Source organism: Ranitomeya variabilis, chromosome 3 (genome assembly GCF_051348905.1).
Source record: "Ranitomeya variabilis isolate aRanVar5 chromosome 3, aRanVar5.hap1, whole genome shotgun sequence".
NCBI classification, from domain to species: domain Eukaryota; kingdom Metazoa; phylum Chordata; class Amphibia; order Anura; family Dendrobatidae; genus Ranitomeya; species Ranitomeya variabilis.
In genome coordinates, this window is record NC_135234.1 from 309996068 (window position 1) to 310019928 (window position 23861).

Here is a 23861-nt window from a genome sequence, read left to right on the forward strand (position 1 = left end):
TGCCTCGGTTTTTTTTTTTTTTTTTTACGGTGTTCACTGAAGGGGTTAACTAGTGATATAGTTTTATAGGTGGGGTCGTTACGGATGCGGCGATACTAAATGTGTACTTTTATTGTTTGTTTTTTTTTAATTTAGATTAAGAAATGTATTTATGGGAATAATTTTTTATTTATTTAGGATTTTTTTTTTCATTTTTTTTTTTTTACACATGTGGAAATTTTTTTATTTTTACTTTGTCCCAGGGGGGGACATCACAGATCGGTGATCTGACAGTTTGCACAGCACTCTGTCAGATTACCGATCTCCGTTCCAGCGCTGCAGGCTTACCAGAGCCTGGTCTGCACCCGGAAGTAATCCATGCAGGACCCGGATGCAGCCCCGCGGCCATTTTGGATCCGGGGCCTGCAGGGATAGGAGGTAAGAGACCCTCGCAGCAACGCGATCACATCGCGTTGCTCCGAGGGTCTCAGGGAAGCACGCAGGGAACCCCCTCCCTGCGCGATGCTTCCCTGTACCGCCGACACACCGCGATCATGTTTGATCGCGGTGTGCCGGGGGTTAATGTATCGGGGGCGGTCCGTGACAGGCAGCTGACACTCGGCCGCGCTCCCCCCGAGAGCGCGGCCGATCGCTCTGGACGTACTATTCCGTCCTTGGGAATTAGGGCCCACCGCACATGGATGGAATAGTACGGCCAATGGCAGAAATGGGTTAATAGTGTGAAGTATAGGAATCTCTCAGGTTTTTGAATTACATCTTGCCTATTGATGTATTTTGGGTTATGGGATTGCTGCATGGTGTGTGTGTGTGTGGCGCCTCTTTCACACTTCCGTCGGCAGTGTCCTGTCGTAATACATCGCCGAGACGTTAATAAAATGTACGCAATGTTACCAGTTTTTCGGCGCACCGTCTGAATTTTTATAGAAGGAGGATTCCGAGAGAGATTGATTTTCCCCAGGTTGGAAAATGCTTCAAGGCATGCTCAAATACCTTGAACAGGATCCGTCACTGGATTCCTGCATTTCAGTGACTGCAGGATCCTGCGTCCATAGGCTCCCATTCTGTGGAACGCCGTATGACGCAGGAGGCGTCCTGGCATGTTTTTCCACTGCAGATAAACGTTTCTTTGAACATTTTTTCCAAACGACGGGCTGTCAAATTCCGTAGGATCCAGCGCACGACGGATGAAACTTGTGGCCATACGTCACGATACGTCGCTAATAAAAGTCTATGAGAAAATGCAGGATCCTGTTTTCTCAAAAAAAATGACGGATTTCGACGGGAGCTCAAAGACGGAAGTGTGAAAGAGGCCTAAGCAGGTACAAGGATGCAGGAACGCAGAGCAAGGGTCAACAAGAGTGCGGTTTAATTTACAGGAATAAACTCCTCCCAGGGAGATAAGAGGGATAACGGGGAGGGGGAAAGCAGGTGAAAACAGTGTAATTGCGATACAACACTCTTGCTATCAAATTCAACTTATCGTGACTCCGCTATCCTTTAGTCGCTTGCGGTCCGATGGGTGGTGGGATGCCGGCAGAGGCCGACACTGCGTCTTCAAGCTTCCCCGCCCAGCACATGGTCCCGCTTCTGGCGGCAACGGGCGGTCACCGATTTTTGCCCGTTGAGCCCCCAGTCCAATCTGCCGAGCCGAAGTGTAAAGCTTGTGTGGTGGGGGGCGGAGCTACTGTGCAGGGGGCGGGATTAGCGAGTAATCACAATGACGCTTATGTGTATAGATATACCTGCAGTAATGTCGACATCCTTCTATGTGTTTCAGGTCTTAAGCTACTGGACGTGTTATCAAAATTAAGGTAAGAAACCTTCACAATGACCCTAAATTCTGTAGAACTTTTGACATTTGTAGAAATAGAGGAACTGTGTGCAATAGCTATTGAATTCAGATGTCCGAGAATCATGGTCCTGAGTATGGACTGCAATGTCCTGACTGACCGCAGGTCTGAATTTGTACTGCATTTTTTAAAAATTTCCAACTATGTATTGCTGAGTCTATCTGGTAATTTCTCTATGTAGGTTTCCATAGATCTGCAGGAAAGTCTTTCCCAATTAGCACATGTAATTCCTAAACGACAAATAGTTTTGCTCCACATATTGTATGGGGGATAATATTCAAGGGGTTATCCCACAACACTGCTATGATATCTCCACAGGCTAGGAGATAGATGTGTAATTGGTAGGGGGTCCAACAGTTAGGCCACCAACCATTCCCTTGTGTGGCCGGAGCCAGGGGCGGACATACCATTGGTGCAACCTCCTACATCTGCACAGGGGCCCAAGAGTTAATGGGATCCATTTCCACCTCCAAAGCAGGTGGAGATGTGTATTATGATGAGCTATTGGACTGCAGAGGTCCCATATATTTTTCTAGCACAGGGGCCTCTTCTTTGTGTCTGCCAGTGGCTGGATCCAAAGTAAATAGCAGAGCGGTCACATGTGGGCGCTATCAATGGAAGCTGTCACGTTCCAATAGAGCAACAGAGGTCAATAGTGCACAACTGCCTAACCACATGTCTATCACCCTACATACAGAGGACTTTGAGACCTCTATTCTGGGGGTCCCAAAAGTCAGATCCCAGTGGGATAACACCCAGTCATCCAGCTAGTTTTTTGTTTTTTTTTGCACCAGATTGCTGGTGATGTTGCCTAAATTCATCCTCAAAGAATTTGTAAAACAGCGTCTTTCTCCCAAAACAGGCCATGTACAGTATTGCACATCAATTCCCTTCACTTTAATGAACTCTAATAGCAATACTAGATAAAATCCTGAGAGGAGTGGATGATGTTTCTGTAAGAAAGCAGTCATGGTTTTGTAATCCTGGCAAATTCTTTTAATCCCTTTGGGTGTAGGGATTGGGCTCCTAAGCTGTCAACATCTGACATTAACAGGAGCGATCAGACTCCTAGAACTCTGATCGGTGGGGATGTTGTTAATTGATTCACAGGACCTGGCCATAACAGTAATCTGTGGCCGCTGGACTGGAGCCCTGAGAACCTTCTCTTATCTGATGGGATCTGTGGCTCTTCTTTTGATTAGCTGGCTTGCTACACTATTCTTGTGACATGAAGCACATGTGACCATGGATGGTGACCATGGATGTTGTCAGGTAAGAGGCAGTTCTCAGGGCTCCCATCCAGTGGCCACAGATTGACGTGACTGATAACTATATTCTGCAAACTGGTTTGTTGAATGCCTTAAAAACGAAAACCAAATAACAATGGAGACATTCCGTTATGGTGGTATTTTTTTTTTTCCATTTCTCAGTAAATTATATAATAAAATTTGGTGTCATTCAAAATTACAACTTGTCACTCCATCCTTCATCTATGGTGACAGATGAGGCTACTTTCACACTAGCGTCGGTATGGGCCCGTCGCAGTGCGTCGTACCGACGCATGCTGTGAAATGAATGCCCAACGTGGGCAGCGGAAGCAGTCTTACGACGTTTCCGCTGCCCCATTGTAGGGTCCGGGGAGGAGGGGGCGGAGTTTCGGCCGTGCATGCGCAGTCGAAAATGGCGGACACGATGTGCAAAAAAACGTTACATGTAACTTTTTTTTTTTGTGCCGAAGTTCCGCCATAACACGATGCAATGTCGCACAACGGTTGCGACGTGTGGCAATGCGTCGCTAATGCAATTCCATGGAGAAAAAACGCATCCTGCGGGCAACTTTGCAGGATGGTTGTTTTTGTTTTTTTTTTTTTTTCCTCCAAAACGACACATTGTGATGTGCGTCGAAAGACGCTAGTGTGGAAGCACCCTAAAGATGCAAAAACAAAAATTGGCTCCAACAGGAAGGGATTAATAAAAGCGAACAAAGGGTTCTCATCTTTTTTTCCCACGCACAATTGGATAACTTTTGTTGACTTCCTTTTCTTCACGTTTTGGTTCAGAGATCTGGAGGATGGTAACTTATTAGTTCAAGCCACTGTGTTTGAGGAAGCCAAGACAGAGGAGGATGAAGATCTTCTTCTTAAGGTTTATGGAGGGATTGATATAAACAATCATCAGGAAGTTTTCACAACACTGTTCAACAAAATGTGTTCTTCTGTTTTGTGGGTATCTTCTACACAAACACTTAGACATCACTAAGGTGACATTACGCAGGTTAACTTGGGTGATTCATAATGGAATAAGTATTACAACCATAAAATGACAGCAAGGGTCTGTACTGGTAGAGGATCATTATTGTAATATTTTCCGTGAATGTCTTCATGTTCGTAGCCTCAATTGTCGGCTCCTGAACAAGACAATCCTCTTTGGCAGATGCCAACATTATTATTTTGGTCCGTTATATCATTTTTCCTCCTTGGAGATAAGCTATTGTGCTGTCACATAGCAAATATTGGGGTCTTCTCATCTGGCACTGGGTGAGATAATACATTGACTTTATAAAAAAAAAAAAAAAAATAGCAAATCAAATATGAATTTTGGGTTGCGATACTAAACGTTTTCCAATCAAAACTAGGATAATGTGTGTATCAATTAATTTCCTTGGCCAACAGTTAGACTTTCCAAAATTAGTTTATTGTAATTTTCGTGGGATGCTTCACCACTTTGCGATAATAGTGTACTCTTTGGTCTCTTACAGGTGAGTTGTTCACCGTTATCAGTCCAGCTTCTCTCTATTTTACAAGGTCTTTTTCACTTTGTTTCACATCCTTCCAGTCCGTTACTTTGGGAGGCCTTGAAATTCATAGTGAACAGAGCTGTATGGCTCGCAGACGACTGTGCGTAACTCTAAAAAAAATGTAATAATTAAAAAAAAAAAAAAAATTTCGCTAGAATTTTATACTTTTATTTTTTAATATATAATTTATTTTCTTCCTTCCTATGAACAGGCAAAAGTAACAACCTTCAGGAGGTCATGGATATACTTTTAGTTTCCAAGAAACCAAGTAATCAAAAAACCAAAGATAAACATGTGGAAAATATACACAACAGTATACAGATGGACAAACCCAAAGAAGAGACTTGTAAGGAGTGTTTATCTGCCCATCAATCCTCAAAGGACTGTCAGGAGATGCCAGTTTCAGAAACTGAAAAGACTTCTTCATTTGTTTTATTTCCAAGCCCTCTTCCTTCATTGCATGGAGACCAGTCTGCTCTATCACCTAATCCACTTCCCACCATAGGGGTGTTGCCGCCGACACCACCACCTCTTCCTGGCTTGGATGGATTTCCATCTCCCCTTCCAGGTTCTCTGGCATCCCCTCCAGTACCACCTCCCCCTCCTCCCCTTCTTGGTATGGAGGGATTGCCTCCACCTCCTCCGTTTCCTGGTATGGGTGGATTACCTCCACCACCACCACCTCCTTTTCCAGGAGCTGGTGGCCCACCTCCACCACCACCTCCTCCAGGAATGATTCCACCACCTCCAGGAGGCTTTGGTGAAGAAGTTGTTGCTGAACACATGGGCTATTCTTTGGGTTACACGAGGCTACCCTGCTTCAAAGTCAACAAGCCATCATTAAAAATGAAAAAATTGAATTGGCCGAATCTATCTCCTAATGTTGCCAAAGGTACGTCCTCTGCCTGTTTATCCCATTTATAGTGATATAAGAATTAATTACGGTTTTACTCTTCGCCACGACAGCACCCCACTGGAGAGAGGGATCCGCCCCGCAGGAACAGGAAACCTACAGAGAAATAAAAGGGGGCGGTCCGCCTCTCCTCCTCAGTTTAGGTTTCCTGTTCCTGCGGGAACGACAGGATTGCTATGAAGAGAAAATACCTGGGCATGCACGCCGCCTGTGCGGTATCTTTAAGAACGGCAGGGGCTGCAGTCCAGAGGCAGCGTCGGGGGAGATCCGTTTGACGGCTCCCTCTTCGTCTGACAGAAGCCCGGGTGATGGCCAGGTCCGGGTGAGGCCGCCTGGCATCACTTCCGAAATGGGTGGCGGAAGCAAGTGCCGGAGTCCTCGCTGATCAGGTGAGGACAGCGTTCCGGAAGTAAGTCCGAGGCAAAATCCCGGACTGCGCATGCGCCCACCGCCACCAATGATTTACCCGGAAGTATAGGTTTGAACTTCCGGGGCATCCAGGCTACGGCCAGCGGCGGGGGGAGGCGCGGCCTTCGCGCATGCGCAATGCCGCAAAAAAAAAAAAAAAAAGACTCTTAAACGCCCTATATAAATCAAACGGGCACCTTTATTTCACGATGCAAGATGTCATCCCCAGGTGCCATGGACCCTGAAACAGGAGACCCAAGTACCCCCCGCCAAGGATCGTCCTAGCAAAGGATCTTCAGACACCGGTCATTAGAGCGGCTCGGTGGTTAGATCCAGGACAGGATCTCGGGCTTCTGATCCGGTATTAATAGCTTCACTGGGTGAGTGTGAGTAAACTCTACCTATTAAGCTAATGCTATCTCCCCTCTCTCTCTCTTCCTCCTTCTCTCGTCAGCACACCACGGGTCAGGTTAAAAAGCGACAAAAAACAAAATATAGGGAATGCGCCTTATGTAGCCAGCCCCTACCCGACTCATACCCTAAAAAACTCTGCAAGGACTGCATAACTGAAACCACACAAGGAGCGGCAATGTCCGTTACGGACTTGCGTACCATTATCAGGGAAGAGTTAAGAGCTATGTCCCAAGATAAACCTCATAAAACGAAACCCAGAATACCAACACCCTCGTCAGATTCAGATAATGACCAGGCTGTATGTTCAGACGCCTCCCTATCGTCATCATCGTCTTCATTGTCTGAAATTGAGGGACGTTCTTGTTTCCCGGTGGAAAGTGTGGACAATTTAGTGAAATCGATACGAGACACTATGGGGTGTGAGGAGACAAAAGGTGCACAAACCACGCAAGACATAATGTTTGCGGGTTTGGCAGAGACAAAAAGGAGATGTTTTCCAGTCATACCGGCAGTAAAAGCATTAATAAGAAGGGAGTGGGAAAAGCAGGATCAGAGAAGCTTTCTACCCTCAGCGTCAAAACGAAAATATCCGTTTAGTGACGAGGAGCTTCTTACATGGACTAAAGTCCCTAAGGTTGACGCAGCTGTAGCCTCTACCTCAAAGCAGTCAACCTTACCTGTAGAAGATGCGGGTCTGCTCTCTGACCCTCTGGATCGCAAAGCCAAGTCCTCCCTAAAAAGATCCTGGGAGGCAACTACAGGAATATTTAAGCCGGCAGTAGCAAGCACTTGCACAGCCAGATCGATGCTCATCTGGATCGATCAGTTGGACCAACAGATTGAGAATAAGATCTCAAGAGAAAAATTACGGGCAGCTATCCCCTTGATACGGGGCGCAGCAGCCTTTATGGCAGATGCATCCGCGGACTCTCTTTGGTTAGCGGCAAGATCTGCAGGTCTGGTTAACAACGCAAGGTGTGCATTATGGATGAAAAGCTGGAAAGGCGATGCGCGATCCCATGTGAGGGTGAGTTCCTCTTTGGCAAAACTCTAGACGACATACTAAAAAAATCAAAAGACAGGAAATAGCTTTTCCTGACTCTTCTATTCCCTTTTATAGGAGAGCCTTTAAAAGAAGGCCGTTCGGCAAGAGAAGGCAAACAGACAGATCGACAACATGGAACACTAAAGAGGATAAACAGAGAGGTACCATGTTCAGAAGAAACAATCCCCCAAAAGATAACAAGTTCTGATGATATACCAGTTGGGGGTAGACTAAAATTTTTTTGCCCCCCAGTGGGAAAAAATAACATCTAGTTCGTGGGTTTTAAATATCGTCCGGGATGGAATTAAATTACAATTCTCTCGTGTTCCCCACGAATCATATATTGTAACATCTCTCAGCTCGCCTGCACAACAACAGGGTCTGGAGCTTGAGATTCAAACCCTGTTATCAAAACGGGTTTTGATTCCGGTTCCTGAAGGACAGGAAGGTAGGGGATTCTACTCCCCCTTATTCCTGATTTCCAAACCAGACGGTTCATTCAGGACAATCGTTAACCTTAAAAAACTCAATTCCTTTATCGAAAATCATACGTTCAAGATGGAATCCATTAGATCCACTATAAAACTCTTATTTCCAAACTGTATGATGGGGGGCATTGATTTAAAAGATGCTTATTATCATCTCCCTATCCATAGCAGATACCAAGAATTCTTCAGGGTAGCAATGACAATCAACGGCAAAGTTCGTCATTACCAGTACACAGCCATGCCCTTCGGCCTTTCTACAGCGCCAAGGATCTTCACCAAGATAATGCTAGAGGTGATGGCCTATCTTCGCCAAAAAGAAACATTAATTGTACCCTACCTGGATGACTTTTTGGTCATAGGAAATTCTGTTACTCAATGTGCTGACCGCCTAGCTCACGCAATTTCCTCTCTACAGGACCTAGGGTGGATAATCAATACCAACAAATCCAGGCTTACTCCACTTTCCCGTCAAGCATTCTTGGGTTTCCATCTAGATTCCATAACCCAAAAGTGTCTTCTGCCTCAGGTAAAGATACTACTTATCAGACACAAAGTCCTAGCTGCTGTAAATAGTCCATGTATATCCCTAAGAGAAGCTATGTCATTGCTGGGATTCCTGATTTCTTGTATACCTGCTGTAAAATGGGCTCAGTATCATACCCGAAGGCTGCAACACCAGATTTTACAGGAAGAAAGATGGTTATTGGGTCACCTGAATGCAAAAATAACCTTGTCTTCCTTAACGTGGTGGCTGGATTCAGATCATTTAACGAGTGGTGTTCCTTGGGTAATAGCACCATCTCATACCATAACCACTGACGCCAGTCCTCATGGATGGGGCGCTCATATGGGAAATGATTATTGCCAAGGGTCATGGGACTTGGAGGAACGCTACAACTCATCTAACCTTAAAGAACTAGATGCAGTAAAATACGCCTTATCCCATTTTCTCCCACAGCTTCGAGGGAAAGACGTCAGAATACTGTCTGACAACACCACCACGGTGGCGTACCTAAACAGGCAAGGAGGCACTCGATCAGAGACTCTGATGTCTTCTGCTGGGCAAATTTTGGATCTAGCGGAAAGTCACCTGGCATCCCTTACTGCGCTCCACATAAGAGGGGAAAGCAACCAGCAGGCAGACTTCCTGAGTCGGCACACCTTGAGACAGGGAGAGTGGTGCCTAAACCATCATATTTTTCAGGACATAGTGTCCCTATGGGGTCATCCCCAGATAGATCTCTTTGCCACGAGGAAAAACAGAAAAGTCCGGAGGTTTGCCTCCTTATCTCCAGCGGATCATCTGGACATTCTGGACGCTCTCCAAGCCCCTTGGCAGTTCAGTCTGGCGTACGCTTTTCCTCCGATGAGATTACTACCCCAAGTCATACGCAAAATCAGAGACGGAGCAAAAGTGATACTGATAGCTCCATTCTGGCCCAAGAGACCATGGTTCTCGTGGCTACAAACCATGTCGGTCTCAGATCCTTGGGTCCTCCCCTCAACACCCAACCTTCTCTTCCAGGGTCCGTTTTTCCACCCTCGGGTGGACAATCTCCACCTGACGGCCTGGAATTTGAGAGGCAGATGCTAAGATCGAGAGGATTCTCGGGGGGTTTGATTGACACACTTCTCCAGAGTAGAAAACCTTCCACCACAAAAATGTATACGAGAATATGGAAGAAATTCTTACAATTCCATACATCTACCAACACATCAGAAATTCCGATACAATCTATTCTGGAATTTCTTCAAAAAGGGAGAGAACTAGGTTTAACTGTAAACACCTTAAAGGTTCATGTTTCAGCACTAGGAGCCCTCTATGGCCATAACATTGCGGGAGATAGATTGGTATCCAGATTTATCACAGCCTGCGAAAGAATAAATCCAGTTAACATACCAAGGATTCCACCCTGGGATTTAAATTTAGTTTTACAAGCCCTAACAGACTCTTCATTCGAGCCAATAGACTCAATACCCATTAAATGTCTATCACTAAAAACGGCCCTCTTGGTAGCACTGACTTCAGCTAGGAGAATCAGTGACATCCAAGCACTCTCTATAGATCCACCTTTTTTGTTAACTTTTCAGGATAAGTTAATTCTTAAACCAGACCCTTCCTACCTTCCCAAAGTAGCAAAAAAATTCCATAGGTCACAAGAAATAATCTTGCCCACTTTCTTCAGTAATCCCTCCACTCCTGAAGAACAGAAATATCACACTCTAGACGTTAAAAGAGTAGTGTTAAAATACATTGAAAGGACCAGCAACTGGTGACCGTGTAGGGCTCTGTTTATTTCCTTCCAGGGTCACAAGAAGGGTCATGGAGTAACAAAAAGCACCTTATCCCGGTGGATCAGAGAGTCTATCAGACTGGCTTATTCCGCGAGGAAAGAAAACTCTCCGGAAGGCATAACAACACACTCTACCAGAGCGATGGCATCCTCCTGGGCAGAGAGGGGAGACGTCCCAATTGAAACTATATGTAAGGCGGCAACTTGGTCAAATCCTTCTACATTCTATAACCACAATAGGCTAGGTCAAATCCTTCTACATTCTATAACCACTATAGGCTAGACCTATCGTCAACTTCTGACCTAGACTTTGGCAGGACTGTCCTCAGCACGGTGGTCCCCTCCCTAGGTGATGGTCTCTGAAAGATCTCCAGTGGGGTGCTGTCGTGGCGAAGAGTAAAAAGCCGGATTACTCACCAGTAATGCTCTTTTAGTGAGTCCACGACAGCACCCTCTTACATCTCTCCCTAGATTAATATAGTATATACTATTGAGTAAAAATTATTTTAATTATAAGCAAATAAGTTTGAAAAATGAAATAAATGGTATTTGCCTAATACTGGCGGTCCTCCGGGTACTCTGAAATTAAACTGAGGAGGAGAGGTGGACCGCCCCCTTTTATTTCTCTGTAGGTTTCCTGTTCCTGCGGGGCGGATCCCTCTCTCCAGTGGGGTGCTGTCGTGGACTCACTAAAAGAGCATTACCGGTGAGTAATCCGGCTTACTTGTCACACAAATATGAGAAGGGTTTAATTTAAATTTTTTTTTTTCAAGATGGTCAGTCTTTGTGGTCTGTATCAAACACCATTGAAGAAACTCCAGAACCCAACTACTCAAGCATCGAGCAACTCTTCTGTCTTCCACAAGCAACAGCGGCAACACAAGCAAAGAAGCCGCCAAAAGTGGTATCGTACCACATCCTCTGGTTACCAATAGTGCCTGGTTTAAATTTCTTATTTTTTTAATTTTTTTTTTAATTTTACTTTTTTTTTCCCCCCCAGATTTCCGTTTTGGATCCTATAAAAAATCTAAGTTTGAACTTATTTTTTAAGCAGTTTAAATGGTAAGTCGGCTACATATGTGTCCATGAAGACAGTGGAATTAATTACGGTACTCTTGTTCATACACACCCCTAAATGGGAGAGTAGCTTGTTTGGGTCCACTCAGATTGGAAGTGCAATTGGTAGAAATTGACCTTTCTCTTGTCGTCCTTGAACCAAAGTAAAAAAAAAAATGTTTTTGTATAACTATGAACTCTTATCTTTTTAGTCCCAATGAAGAAATAATTGGTCTGATTGAAAAAGGAGATCGCTCGAAGTTTGATATTGAAGTTTTAAAGCAAATCCTCAAGCTGCTACCTGAAAAACACGAGGTAAGGGGGGGGGGCGCAATGTATTTAGTCTATTGTCATTATGGTTGTAAAATTTCCATAAGGTAGTTATCAAATTTCTGAACATGAAGGAGTGTTGACCCTCAGAATTGTCTTCTCAAGAGAACCCTGGTTACAGTTGTGCTCAAAAGTTTACATGCCCAGGCAGAACTTTTTACTTTCTTGGCCTTTTTTCAGAGAATATGAATAACACCAAAACTTTTACTCCATTCATGGTTAGTGGTTGGGTGAAGCCACTTATTGTCAAACTACTGTTTATTCAGTCGTCATGACAGCACTAACGAGAGAGGGGATCCGCCCTTCAGGGACAGGAAACCTACAGAGTTAAAAGGGCGGCACCTCTCTCCCGCATCAGTTGGTCTCCTGTCCCTGACAGGGGACCCTACAGATATACCTTTAAGAAGAAGGTGAAGAAAGAAGATTCTGACCCAGATCCGACTCACCGATTCCGGAGGCAGGAGGCCCCTTCCTCGGTGTTGATCGTGATGCGGGAGGTGCCGCACCACAGAGGGCTGTGGGGGTAGGCAGCAGCAGAGCAGGAGCAGCCTTCAGGGGGAGTGCTGTCTTGGTCGGTGTCCCATCGCCACAGGTACGGGTGAGTACTGTGGGAGGCCCCTTCTTCCGACCGTCGGGTGCTCCCTCTTGCGGGATAGTTCCCCTGGGGAGCTGTTTAGTAGTATAGGGTCGCGTCGCCTGTGCCCTCTTCTGCCGGCGCTTGTGTTGCGGCAGCGCCAGCGTTCCCCCTCTGGTGGGCGGCTGCGGGCTGTGTCGGTGGCGTCGGCATTCCAGTTTAGCACGAGCGCTGCGTTCGGCGTTCAGGAAGCGGCGCACCGGAAGTGATGTGCGACAAGGGGAGGGGCCTAGAGCGGCAGCATGCGATGACGTTTGGCGCATGCGTAGTGGGTCGCGCCAGCAAAAACATGGCGGCGCCCTTTCGGCTTTTTCCTGGGAACAGTGTGCAACGCGGTTTTCTTTCATGGGAGAGGCTAGATACGGGCAGCGCTTCCTGGCTGGAAGTGTGAGTACCATTGGTGGTGGACAGGGCCGGCGTCAGCACCCGGCGTACCTGGGCAAGTGCCGGGGCCCTGCGAAGACAGGGGGGCCCATTTAGGGCCGGCATTAGGGGCAGGCTGCCTGCATGCGGCCCCTGAGGCAGGCATCTACGGTCCGAGGTGCAAGCTAGAAGAGAGGAGGCAGAGGCAGCATGGAGCTCTGGAACTTTTGCAGCTGCTGGAGAGCCGCCCACAATCCGTCGCCATGGATACGTAGCAGAGCAGAGTGACTTCCGACTGTCCAGTGCATGGAGAATGAGCCGAGCGTCGCCAAACAGGAAGTGTGCAGCACCTGCCACCTGGAACAAAGGATTGCGGGGGCCGGGGGGATGCAGAGCCTGGCTGGGAGGACAAGGTATGGGCTCTTATATACTGATTGGGTTGTGTTATATACTACGTGGGCTGAGCTGCTATATGCTACGTTGGCTGCTATATACTACGTGGGCTGAGCTGCTATATGCTACGTTGGCTGCTATATACTACATGGGCTGCGCTGCTATATACTACGTGGGCTGGGCTGCTATATACTACGTGGGCTGCTATATACTTCTACGTGGGCTGTGCTATATACTACGTTGGCTGCTATATACTACATGGGCTGCGCTGCTATATACTACATGGGCTGCGCTGCTATATACTACGTGGGCTACTATATACTACGTGGGCTACTATATACTACGTGGGCTACTATATACTACGTGGGCTGCTATATACTACGTGGGCTGCTATATACTACGTGGGCTGGGCTGCTATATACTACGTGGGCTGGGCTGCTATATACTACGTGGGCTGGGCTGCTATATACTACGTGGGCTGCTATATACTTCTACGTTGGCTGCTATATACTACATGGGCTGTGCTGCTATATACTACGTGGGCTGGGCTGCTATATACTACGTGGGCTACTATATACTTCTACGTGGGCTGTGCTATATACTACGTTGGCTGCTATATACTTCGTGGGCTGCTATATACTTCGTGGGCTGCTATATGCTACGTGGGCAGCTATATGCTACCTGGGCTGCTACATACTACGTGGGCTGTGCTGTATACTAATATGTGGCTGTGCGATGTACTACTATGTGGACAGTGCTGTATACTACTGTGTGGGCTGTGCTATATACTACTGTGTGGGCTGTACTGTATACTACGTGGCTGTTCTATAAACTACGTGGGCTTTGTTATATACTATGTGGCTATGCTATATACTATATGGGCTGTTATATGATACGTTGGCTGTGCTATATACTACGTGGCTGTGTTATATGCTACGTGGGCTGTTATATACTACATGGCTGTGTTTATATGCGATCATGAATCGTGGTATGTGTTAAAGGGGGGGGGCCCACTCAGACTTTCGCCCGGGGCCCTCAAAAACCTGGAGCCGGCCCTGGTGGTGGATCTCGTGGGGAGGGGCCTCCCATATACTGTGTTGTACCAGGCAGTTCACCAGGATTGGCCTGCTGACCCCCACCTGGGGGAGGTACCTATGCGAGCCGGCTACTTAAGGATTCAGTCTGGGCTACCTCATGCTTTGTTTCCATATTTACAATGGAGTCTCAGGAGCAGGAGCCGTTGCACTCTGCGCAACAGTGTAAACCTCTGGAGAAGCCCCAAACAGCGAACACCCAGCGACGTTCTAGTGGCAGTAGTCGTCCTGGTGGTAGAGCTGATCAAACTTCCAAAGCCGGAAAATCCTCAAGCCATATGGATGTTGCATCGGTGGAGAGGGTTCCCCCGCAATCTACGGTACCACTCAGACACTATATAGGGGTAAGTGATCGCCAAGAAAGTTCACTTAGTGATATGTGTCTCCCCTTATTTTCCCTCTTTCCGTATCAGGGGAAAAAGCGGTCCTCTGAATGTTGGCATAAGGAATGTGCGGAATGTGGTACTCCTCTCCCGGATGATTACATTAAAAAACTATGTGGTCCGTGTATCCAGCGGTTAATAGCAGAGGAGACGCCAGATTTTGCTACCAGCCTGACAGATGGTCAGGCAAGAGATTAGAGGTTCATCAAGATCCCAATCTCATAGTAGAGGGTCTAAAAGAATAGATCCTGGATCCCCAAGTTCACGTGAGGACAGTGACTCAGGGGATCTGAAGTCGGAGGCTTCTCACACGTCAGCATCTTCCTCGGACGCGGAGTACGGTCATTCATGCTTTTCCTTTGACCGGATAGACCGCCTAGTAAAGGCGGTAAATAACACTATAGGAATTGAGCAAACTCCGCCAGAAAAATCTATGCAGGATGTGATGTTTAAAGGATTAGACCGTAAATCCCGCCGATGCTTTCCGGTAGTAGAAAAAGTAAGCTCCCTAATTTCTAGAGAATGGAAAAAAACGGAAAGGAAAGGTTCTCTTCCTCCATCTTTTAAACGAAAGTATCCGTTCAAGGAGTCCGCATCGGCAACATGGGATAAAGCCCCGAAACTTGATGCAGCCGTGGCCAAGGCTTCCAAGAAATCCTCTCTACCGTTTGAGGATCTGGGAACTTTGAAGGACCCATTAGACAGAAGGGCAGATGTGTTTCTCAAGGGAGCTTGGGGAAACTTCAGCAGGGGCTCTCAGACCGTCAATCGCAGCCACCTATACAGCACTCTCTTTGATGGTGTGGTTGGATATCCTGGAAGATCAGCTTAAAAATAAGACCCCGAGAAACGAGATGTTATCCTCCCTCTCTATGATTCAGGGAGCTGCTTATCTGGCTGATGCATCAGCGGATTCGGTTAAGTTGGCAGCCAGGTCGGCGGCACTTACTAATTCGACCCGTAGGGCAATCTGGCTGAAATGTTGGCAAGGGGACATGCAGGCCAGATACAAATTATGCAGCATTCCGTGCGAAGGGGCGCACTTATTCGGTCCGGTTCTGGATGAATTATTAGAAAAAGCGGGGGATAGTAAGAAATGCTTCCCCTACCTCGGTAGACCCACTTACAGACGAGGTTCTAATAGAAGGTGGTTTGACCGAACAAGATCGAATAGGGAAAAGCCCAGATATGACGCCAATAAAAAGAAAGGTAGAGGCTACATGTTTAACTCCTTTCGGGACAACAGAAAGCCACAATGACTGGCGGACCGGGTAGGAGGCAGGCTTTTAGCCTTCTATCCGGCTTGGCGGAATATTTCCAATAGCCCGTGGGTCCTGAACATTGTTGAAGTTGGACTAAAGTTTGATTTTCAGATCACTCCTAATGACAGATTTCTAGTAACACCTGTACGTTCTTCTCCTGCAGAACAACTGGCATTAGTCTGAGGTCCAGGAACTCCAACAAAAAGGCGTATTGGTGGAGGTTCCTGAAATTCAAAGGGGGTAAAGGATTCTATTCTCCCCTCTTTTTGATTAAAAAGCCGGATAATTCCTTTCGCACCATTATTAACCTTAAGGGCCTCAATAAGTTTTTGTGGGTTCCATCATTTAAAATGGAGTCGGTCAAAACAGCAATAAAACTATTGTTTGACAGGTGTTTAATGGTTGTCTTAGATCTTAAAGATGCGTATTATCATGTCCCTATACACGCAGAACACCAGCGTTATTTAAGAGTAGCAGTCTTCTTAGGCGAATCGGTTAAACACTTCCAATACAGGGCACTCCCCTTTGGTGTTGCAGTGGCTCCTCGGGTGTTCACAAAGATAATGGTGGAGGTCATGGCACATCTCCATGAGCAGGATATTCTCGTAGTTCCATATCTGGATGACCTATTAATAATGGGAAACTCTGAATCACACTGCTCGTCCCAACTAGACAAAGTAATTACAGCCTTACAAAAGTTGGGTTGGATAATTTTTAAACAATCACGGTTACAGCCTCTAGAGGTTCAAGAATTCCTGGGTCTTATATTGGACTCGAGGTTTCAGGAATGCCGTCTACCTGATGATGATAAGTTAGAAAAAATCCAACGACAAATACTCAGTGATTGACAATCCATTGGTAACATTGAGGGGAGCGATGTCACTGTTAGGCTCACTAACGTCGTGTATCCCGGCGGTACTTTGGGCCCAGTACCACACCAGAGTCCTACAGTGGGAGGTATTGTACAACACTCGTCTGTTAGAGGGTCACTTGGATAGTTCCTTTTCCTTGTCTAGTTCCACTATTCAGTCTTTACGTTGGTGGTTACATACTCCAAACCTACGTAATGGTGTTCCCTGGATAAACCATATATCGCGTGTGGTGACCACAGATGCTAGTCCCAAAGGATGGGGGGCACATATGGGTGATATGTGGGTCCAGGGGGTTTGGTCACGTTCCGAACAAAATTTGTCATCTAACCTTAAAGAGTTATTGGCAGTAGAATGAGCTCTGAGCCATTTCCTTATGTCCTTACAGGGCCATCACGTCAGGCTATTCTCAGACAATCAGGTAACTGTAGCTTACATTAACTATCAAGGGGGAACCCGATCCAGATCTTTAATGGAAGTGACGGGTCGTATCTTACAGATAGCCGAACATCATCTACTGTCACTCACATCACTGCACATAAAAGGGAAACACAACGTCATGGCCGACTTTCTAAGTCGCAGGAAGCTCGGGCAAGGAGATTGGGTTCTCAATCAGACCATCTTCTATCAGATCACCCTTCTTTGGGGGTGTCCGGAGATAAACCTCTTCGCCAGCAAGGAAAACAAAGTGTTGTCGGTTTTGCTCCCTAAACCCCAGAGACAATCCGTATGCGGTGGATGCCCTCCTAATTCCATGGCACTTCAATATAGCTTACGCTTTTCCCCCATTGAACTTGATCCCGATTTGTTCTGAGGAAGATTCGGGAGGACAAGGCTCATGTAATCCTGATAGCGCCGTTCTGGCCCAGGAGGCCGTGGTTTCCTTGGCTGAGGAAAATGTCCATTTCTCAACCGTGGATTCTCCCAGACCTCCTCTCACAGGGTCCAATTCTCTATCCACGAGTGTCCAGTTTACATCTGACGGCGTGGGATTTGAAGGGTCTTTACTAAGGAAAAAGGGGTTTTCACATGCACTTATTAATACTCTATTAAAAAGCAGGAAAGTTTCCACGACAAATATTTGTTAGAATCTGGAAAAAATTCATCTCTGTTTCAGGATCAAATATAAGTCAGAAAGCTAATATTGCCAAAATTCTGGAGTTCTTGCAGAGGGGTTTAGAGATGGGGCTAGCTACAAGCACCCTCAGAGTCCAGGTTTCAGCCTTAGGTGCATTGTATAATTGTAATTTAGCTAAAAATCATTGGATTGCTCGGTTTATTAAAGCAGCGGCTAGATCAAGACCCATCATTAAGAAAAGACTAGCCCCGTGGGACTTAAACCTGGTTCTTTCAGCTTTGACGGAAGCCCCCTTTGAGCCTTTAGAATCTGCTCCTATAAAAATCCTGTCCTTAAAAACAGCTCTTTGATTGCTCTTACATCTGCAAGGAGAGTTGGTGATTTACAGGCCCTTTCTAGACACTCCATACATGCAGATTAGAGAAGATAGGGTAGTATTAAGAACTGATCCCCTTTATTTTCCGAAAGTAGCGTCAAAATTCCACAGACTTCAGGAAATAAATCTCCCCACTTTTTGTCCTAATCCTAAAAATCAAGAAGAACTCAAACTCCATACGTTGGATGTGAAAAGATGCCTTCTTAAGTATATATCTTTAACAGACCCCTGGAAAAAAGAGAATTCTTTGTTCCTATCAGGGAGTCAGAAAATGGTTTAGGGTGTCCGAAAACACCTTAGGTAGATGGATTAGGGGGGCGATTTCTTTGGCTTTTTCGGCAGGTGGCCTAGAAGTCCCGGAAGGCGTAAGAGCTCATTCCACTCGAGCCATGGCGACTTCCTGGGCGGAGAGATCGGAGGTGTCGATTGAGGATATATGTAAGGCGGCCACATGGTCATCTCCATCTACTTTCTTTAATCATTATAGATTAGATCTTGGTGGCTCCAACGATCTCACATTTGGTAGAAGGGTGCTGGAAGCAGTAGTCCCTCCCTAATACTCTTTTCTCTGTAATTCTCTCGTTAGTGCTGTCATGACGACTGAATAAATACTCAAGCAACTTACCAGGTAGCGGTGTTTTTCAGGAGTTCATGACAGCACTCCTATATTCCCTCCCTTTCTACGGATATGGCTTATCACCACGATATGTATATTTTCATGTATATAAATTTTCTAAAGTTTAGTCACAAGGTGAAATGTGTTAAATATTTATGTGCTACTAACCAAAGGAGGTCCTCTCATGCTCTGTAATCCAACTGATGCGGGAGAGAGGTGCCGCCCTTCTATCTCTGTAGGTTTCCTGTCCCTGAAGGGGGTTAGTGCTGTCATGGACTCCTGAAAAACACCGCTACCTGGTAAGTAGCTTGAGTATTTTCCATTACATCCCTCAGGACAGCACCATGGAGGACGTCCTTCCTTGACCTATAGCGGGACAGGATCATAGAGGGGTTAAAAGGACCCTACACCCTCCAGTGTTTTTCCTGTCGCTACAGGGACGGTTGTATGAGAGGTTGCTCCTAGAGCGAAGATATCCTATGGATTCTCTTCCGGCTGTCAAGTGGTCTGTGGCCGACACCTCACTGGGTAGAGGTCCCTCAGCTATCAGTGCTGAACCAGATGGACTCAGAGTTCGGGGATCTCAGCCTTCCCTTTTCCCTGTCAGACGGACCATGGCCGACTCCTCTTTGAGAGGTTTCTCAGCCATCAGCCTGTGTAATAGGCTTAGGGGGATCGTGCGGCAGGTCCAATCTTTCCCCCTGTCAAATAGCCCAGGGTGGGGAGTCCCTCAGCCCCAGAGACCAGTCGAGCGAATGGGCTCCTGGGTAGAGCCGCTTCCTCCCAGTGGGGGGCTCTCAGCTCGGATGCTGACCGGCAAAACACCGCTTCTTCCGAAAGTCGTGTGGTGAAGGCCGTTGCGCTCCCAGCGACGTCAGAGAGGAGCGCCGGCACATTTGATCGGCGTGCATTCCACAATGGAACACGGAAGGGGGCACAGGCAGTAATGCAGCATTTCTGAATGGATGCCGCTTTCTTCCACGGTAGGCTCTCGGCGTTACCAGCTCCCCCTGTCTTTTAGCAGGTATGGAGCCAGCACAGGTGAGTGCTTGGTTTAATGTTGCATCGATGGCCGGGGCCTCTGGGCTGACTCTAGTCTCATGCCTTTGTGCCAAAGCTGTACCTGGAACCCATTTGCAGCTAGGCCTTGGACCTCTAGGCTATGGTGGGGCCATATGTCCAGGCTACATCTCATGACTGGACTTTAGTTAGTTGCAGGTCTTGTCTGCACAGAGCCTTATGATCGGGCTTCAGAGTGATTTTGGAAGCATGGTTTCCATTTTCTGGTTCAATAAGCAAGTGTTTCACTTTTCCTTGCAACTTAACTACTCCATCCATAGGAGGACACAAGGTGTTAATTCAGCACTTTGTCTCCATGAAGACTGTCCTCCAGCTGCAGCTCATTAATTAACTCCTTCGGGTGGAGTCAGTCTGACAAATGAGATGTATTGTTCAGAGTGGAGATTTATCTGGAACTCTGATAGATTTCTCTTTTGCTTAAAAGTGTAAGGGTACCGTCACACAGTGCAATTTTGATCGCTACAACGGCACGATTCGTGACGTTCCAGCGATGCATTTACGATATCGTTGTGTCTGACACGCTACTGCGATCCGGATCCCCGCTGAGAATCGTACGTCGTAGCAGATCGTTTGAAACTTTCTTTCGTCGTCTAGTGTCCCGCTGTGGCGGCATGATTGCATTGTGTGACACAGGTTGTATACGATGTGCGCACAGTAACCAACGGCTTCTACATCGCAAATACGTCATGAAATTATCGCTCCAGCGCCGTGTATTGCAACGTGTGACCGCAGTATACGACGCTGGAGCGATACTTATACGACGCTGCAACGTCACGAATCGTGCCGTCGTAGCGATGAAAATGGCACTGTGTGACGGTACCCTAAGTCTGGTCTCTTGTTTGGCACCTTCAGGCATGGCCTAGTCATACTGCCTCTATGTATCATATTGAGTGCCTCCATGCATAATACTGCCTCTATGCATCATATTGAGTGCCTGCGGGCATAATACTGCATAATAGTGCCTCTATGCATCATATTGAGTGCCTCTGTGGCATCATACTGTTTCATAGTTACTTCATGTATCATATTGCATCATATTGATTCATGGTTCCTATATGCATCAAGGTGCTTCATTGTTCCGATATGCATCATAGCGCTTCATATTGCCCTTCTGCATCATATTGCATCATATTGCTTCATGGTTCCTATACGCATCAGCGCTTCATATTGCCTTTGTGCATTATATTACAGCATATTGCTTCATGGTTCCTATATGCATCATAACGCTTCATAGTGACTTTGCGCATTATATTACAGCATATTGCTTCATAGTCCCTATATTCATCGTATTGCTTCATTGTTCCTATATGCACCATAGCGCTTCATAGTTACTTCATGCATCATACTGCTTCATTTACATCATATTGTTTCATTGTTCCTATATGCATCATAGTGCTTCAAATTGCCTTTGTGCACCATATTTCTTCATAGTTGCTATATGCATCATAGCGCTTCATAGTAACTTTGTACATCATATTGCATTATATTGCTTCATGGTTCCTATATGCTTCATAGGTCCTATATGCATCATTTTGCATTATAAGGTTTCGGCGCCATTTTGCAAGGCAGGGGGTATCGGTGTGTCGGGCTTGGTGCCTTTTTCGCCTCTGGCTGTGAGCCACTGGATCAGACCTTCTGTCTGGTGCCTTGTTGTGTGGCCGCACATTGTATCATCGGCCTACCACTTCACATTTTTGTCTTGGGCCTCAACTCTGGATATAGAGTCCTTGGGTTTTGGACCCAGATCCAGCTTCTGTTACTTCATTCGTTACAACAGGGCTTAGTCAAGCAAACAGATATGCTTGAATTGACTTAGTAAAATCTGCATTTCTCTAGTCACCTTCCACGATGGCATATGGAGGTTGTCTCTTTGCCCTAATGGAGAACAGGAAACAGAGAGGTTAAAAGGACCTCCCACTCGCCAGTGTCTTTCCTGTTCCCCTTGGGACAGGGAGAGGTTTTTCCATATGCTGTAGTGGCCGGCGACTGCAGTGTTTAACACAGGTTTTACCTGTTGAGCCGGGCAGCTGGTGTCGCTCCGTGTCTCTCCTTGTGCTGCTCCCGTCGTCCTGTACTCCAGGTACCTCGGGACCCCTTCCAGGCCTTCCTGCGCCCCCACGAGGGTAAAGCAGGCCTGGGATCCCCAGCCGGGATCCTCTCGGAGCTTCCCGGCTTCTCCCCCTCCATGCGGCTCGGCGTTCCGATTTTCGTATCTCCCTGAAGCCGCTACTTCCGGGTTTCACCGGCCGGCATTGTCGGAGCTATGGCGTCCCACACGTGGATCCTGGAGGGGGAGGGGGAATTTCGGTCCGCTGGAGGCAGGTGCTGGGAGAGCTGCTCCATAAAAGCCTGCTGAACCCACCACTGAGGTAAGACTAGATTCTTCAGTATGGATGGTTCTTTATGCCCTGCGTCTGCAGAGCCCAGCGCTGCCCCTGCTACTGTGAGTACGCAGGGACGGGATCCGGGAGGTAGGTCCTTTAGGGGGTTAGCTCCTCACTCTCCTCTCCCTTTCTATTTCAGGGAGAAAAGTCTGCCCCTAAAGCTACCTATAGGAAGAAGTGCCCGGTCTGTGCTGTTAAATTCCCTCCTAACTGGGATAAAAAACTGTCAGCCATGCACTGACAGGAAAATAAAAGCTGAGCAACCATCCCTGCTAGATGAAATTCGCTCTCTTGTTAAACAGGAGGTACAATCTTCAGGTCATTGAATCTGATTCTGATTCAGACCACTCTCGTACTTAATCTGTTGGCTGGGAAGATCCAGCATCTCTTAAGGCTGAGGTCAGGAAATACCTCTTTTCTTCAGAGTATATTGAGGACCTAGTGTCTGCTGTACGTAACACAATGGGACTTGAAGAGGAACCTGTACCACAGTCCATACAGGATCATATGTTTGGTGGGCTCAGATCGGAGAAAAAGGCAGGGTTCCCCGTTCACGCTAATGTTGTTAATATGATTGAGCAGGAATGGGAACTCCCTGAAAAACGCCTTAGCATATCTTCAGAGATGAAACAGTTTTCCTCTAGAAGGTAATTTCGTCAAACTTGACATTCCCAAGGTTGATGTGCAGGTGGCCAGAGTTGCCAAAAGAACGGCACTCCCCTTCGAGGACTCTTCGCAATTGAAAGATCCTATGGACAGGAAGATTGAGCGTCTCCTAAAGTCTTGGGAAACTTCTACATCTGTCCTTAAGGCTAATATCGCCTCTACCTGTGTAGCCAGGACCCTATCCTGCTGGCTAGAAAAATTAGAATCTCACATATCTCAAGGTACCTCTAGAGGTGAAATGTTGGATTCACTCCCTATACTGCATAAAGCTACTGGGTTTCTGGCGGACGCTTCTCTGGAATCCGTTAGGATTGCCGCCATATCTTTAGTACTTTCTAACTCTGCCAGAGGGGCCCTCTGGCTCAAATTATGGAGTGGCGATATCACCTCTAAGGCTAAGTTGTGTGCCATTCCCTTTAAAGGAGACTATGTGTTTGGTCCTGCTTTAGACGACATTCTTGACAAAGCTACTGACAAGAAAAAGGCGCTCCCGGAGCAAAAACTACCGAAGAAAGGTTTTTTTCGTGCCCCAATGTCTCAGCCCTCTCAACCGAGAGGTAAAGGCAAAACCGGCAGATGGAGCTATGCAAAAGGTAGAGGAAATAACATTTTTGTCCCTCAACAGCAGCAGCAGCAGCCATCCCAACAAGATAAACAATGACTCCGACCCGGTGGGGGGAAGACTCTCAAAATATGTGGATCAGTGGGAAAACATCACCAGTTCCCACTGGGTCCTCAATGTTATCAAACAGGGCCTTTTGATCGAGTTAATTCCCCCCCCCCTCAGGGTCTAAAGATTACGTCCCTTCCAACAAGACATCACAATTTGTTAACATTGATCTTAGAAGATCTCTGAGACCCAAACGTGATCTCCCCAGTTCCACAGTCAGAACGGGGTCTGGGACATTATTTCCGATTATTCCTGGTACCCAAACCATCAGGGGAAGTCCGTATCATTATAAATTTAAAGGGTCTGAATCAGTATGTGAAATATCGAAGGTTCAAGATAGAGTCTGTAAAATCAGCCATTCCTTTAATAGATCAACACTCCTTTATGGCAGCTATCGA

General features: G+C 46.6%; 1 protein-coding gene across 1 annotated transcript in view; it reads left to right on the top strand.

Moving 5' to 3' along the window:
• The first annotated feature begins 1515 nt into the window (after window positions 1-1515).
• The window catches only part of LOC143817679 (inverted formin-2-like), a 50436-nt gene continuing 28090 nt past the window's right edge, over window positions 1516-23861 (top strand). The window contains exons 1-7 of the mRNA XM_077299171.1: window positions 1516-1811; window positions 3911-4067; window positions 4609-4747; window positions 4859-5539; window positions 10983-11113; window positions 11210-11271; window positions 11478-11580. Coding sequence (XP_077155286.1) covers window positions 1516-1811; window positions 3911-4067; window positions 4609-4747; window positions 4859-5539; window positions 10983-11113; window positions 11210-11271; window positions 11478-11580 — 1569 coding nt within the window. The remainder of the gene's footprint in view (window positions 1812-3910; window positions 4068-4608; window positions 4748-4858; window positions 5540-10982; window positions 11114-11209; window positions 11272-11477; window positions 11581-23861) is intronic.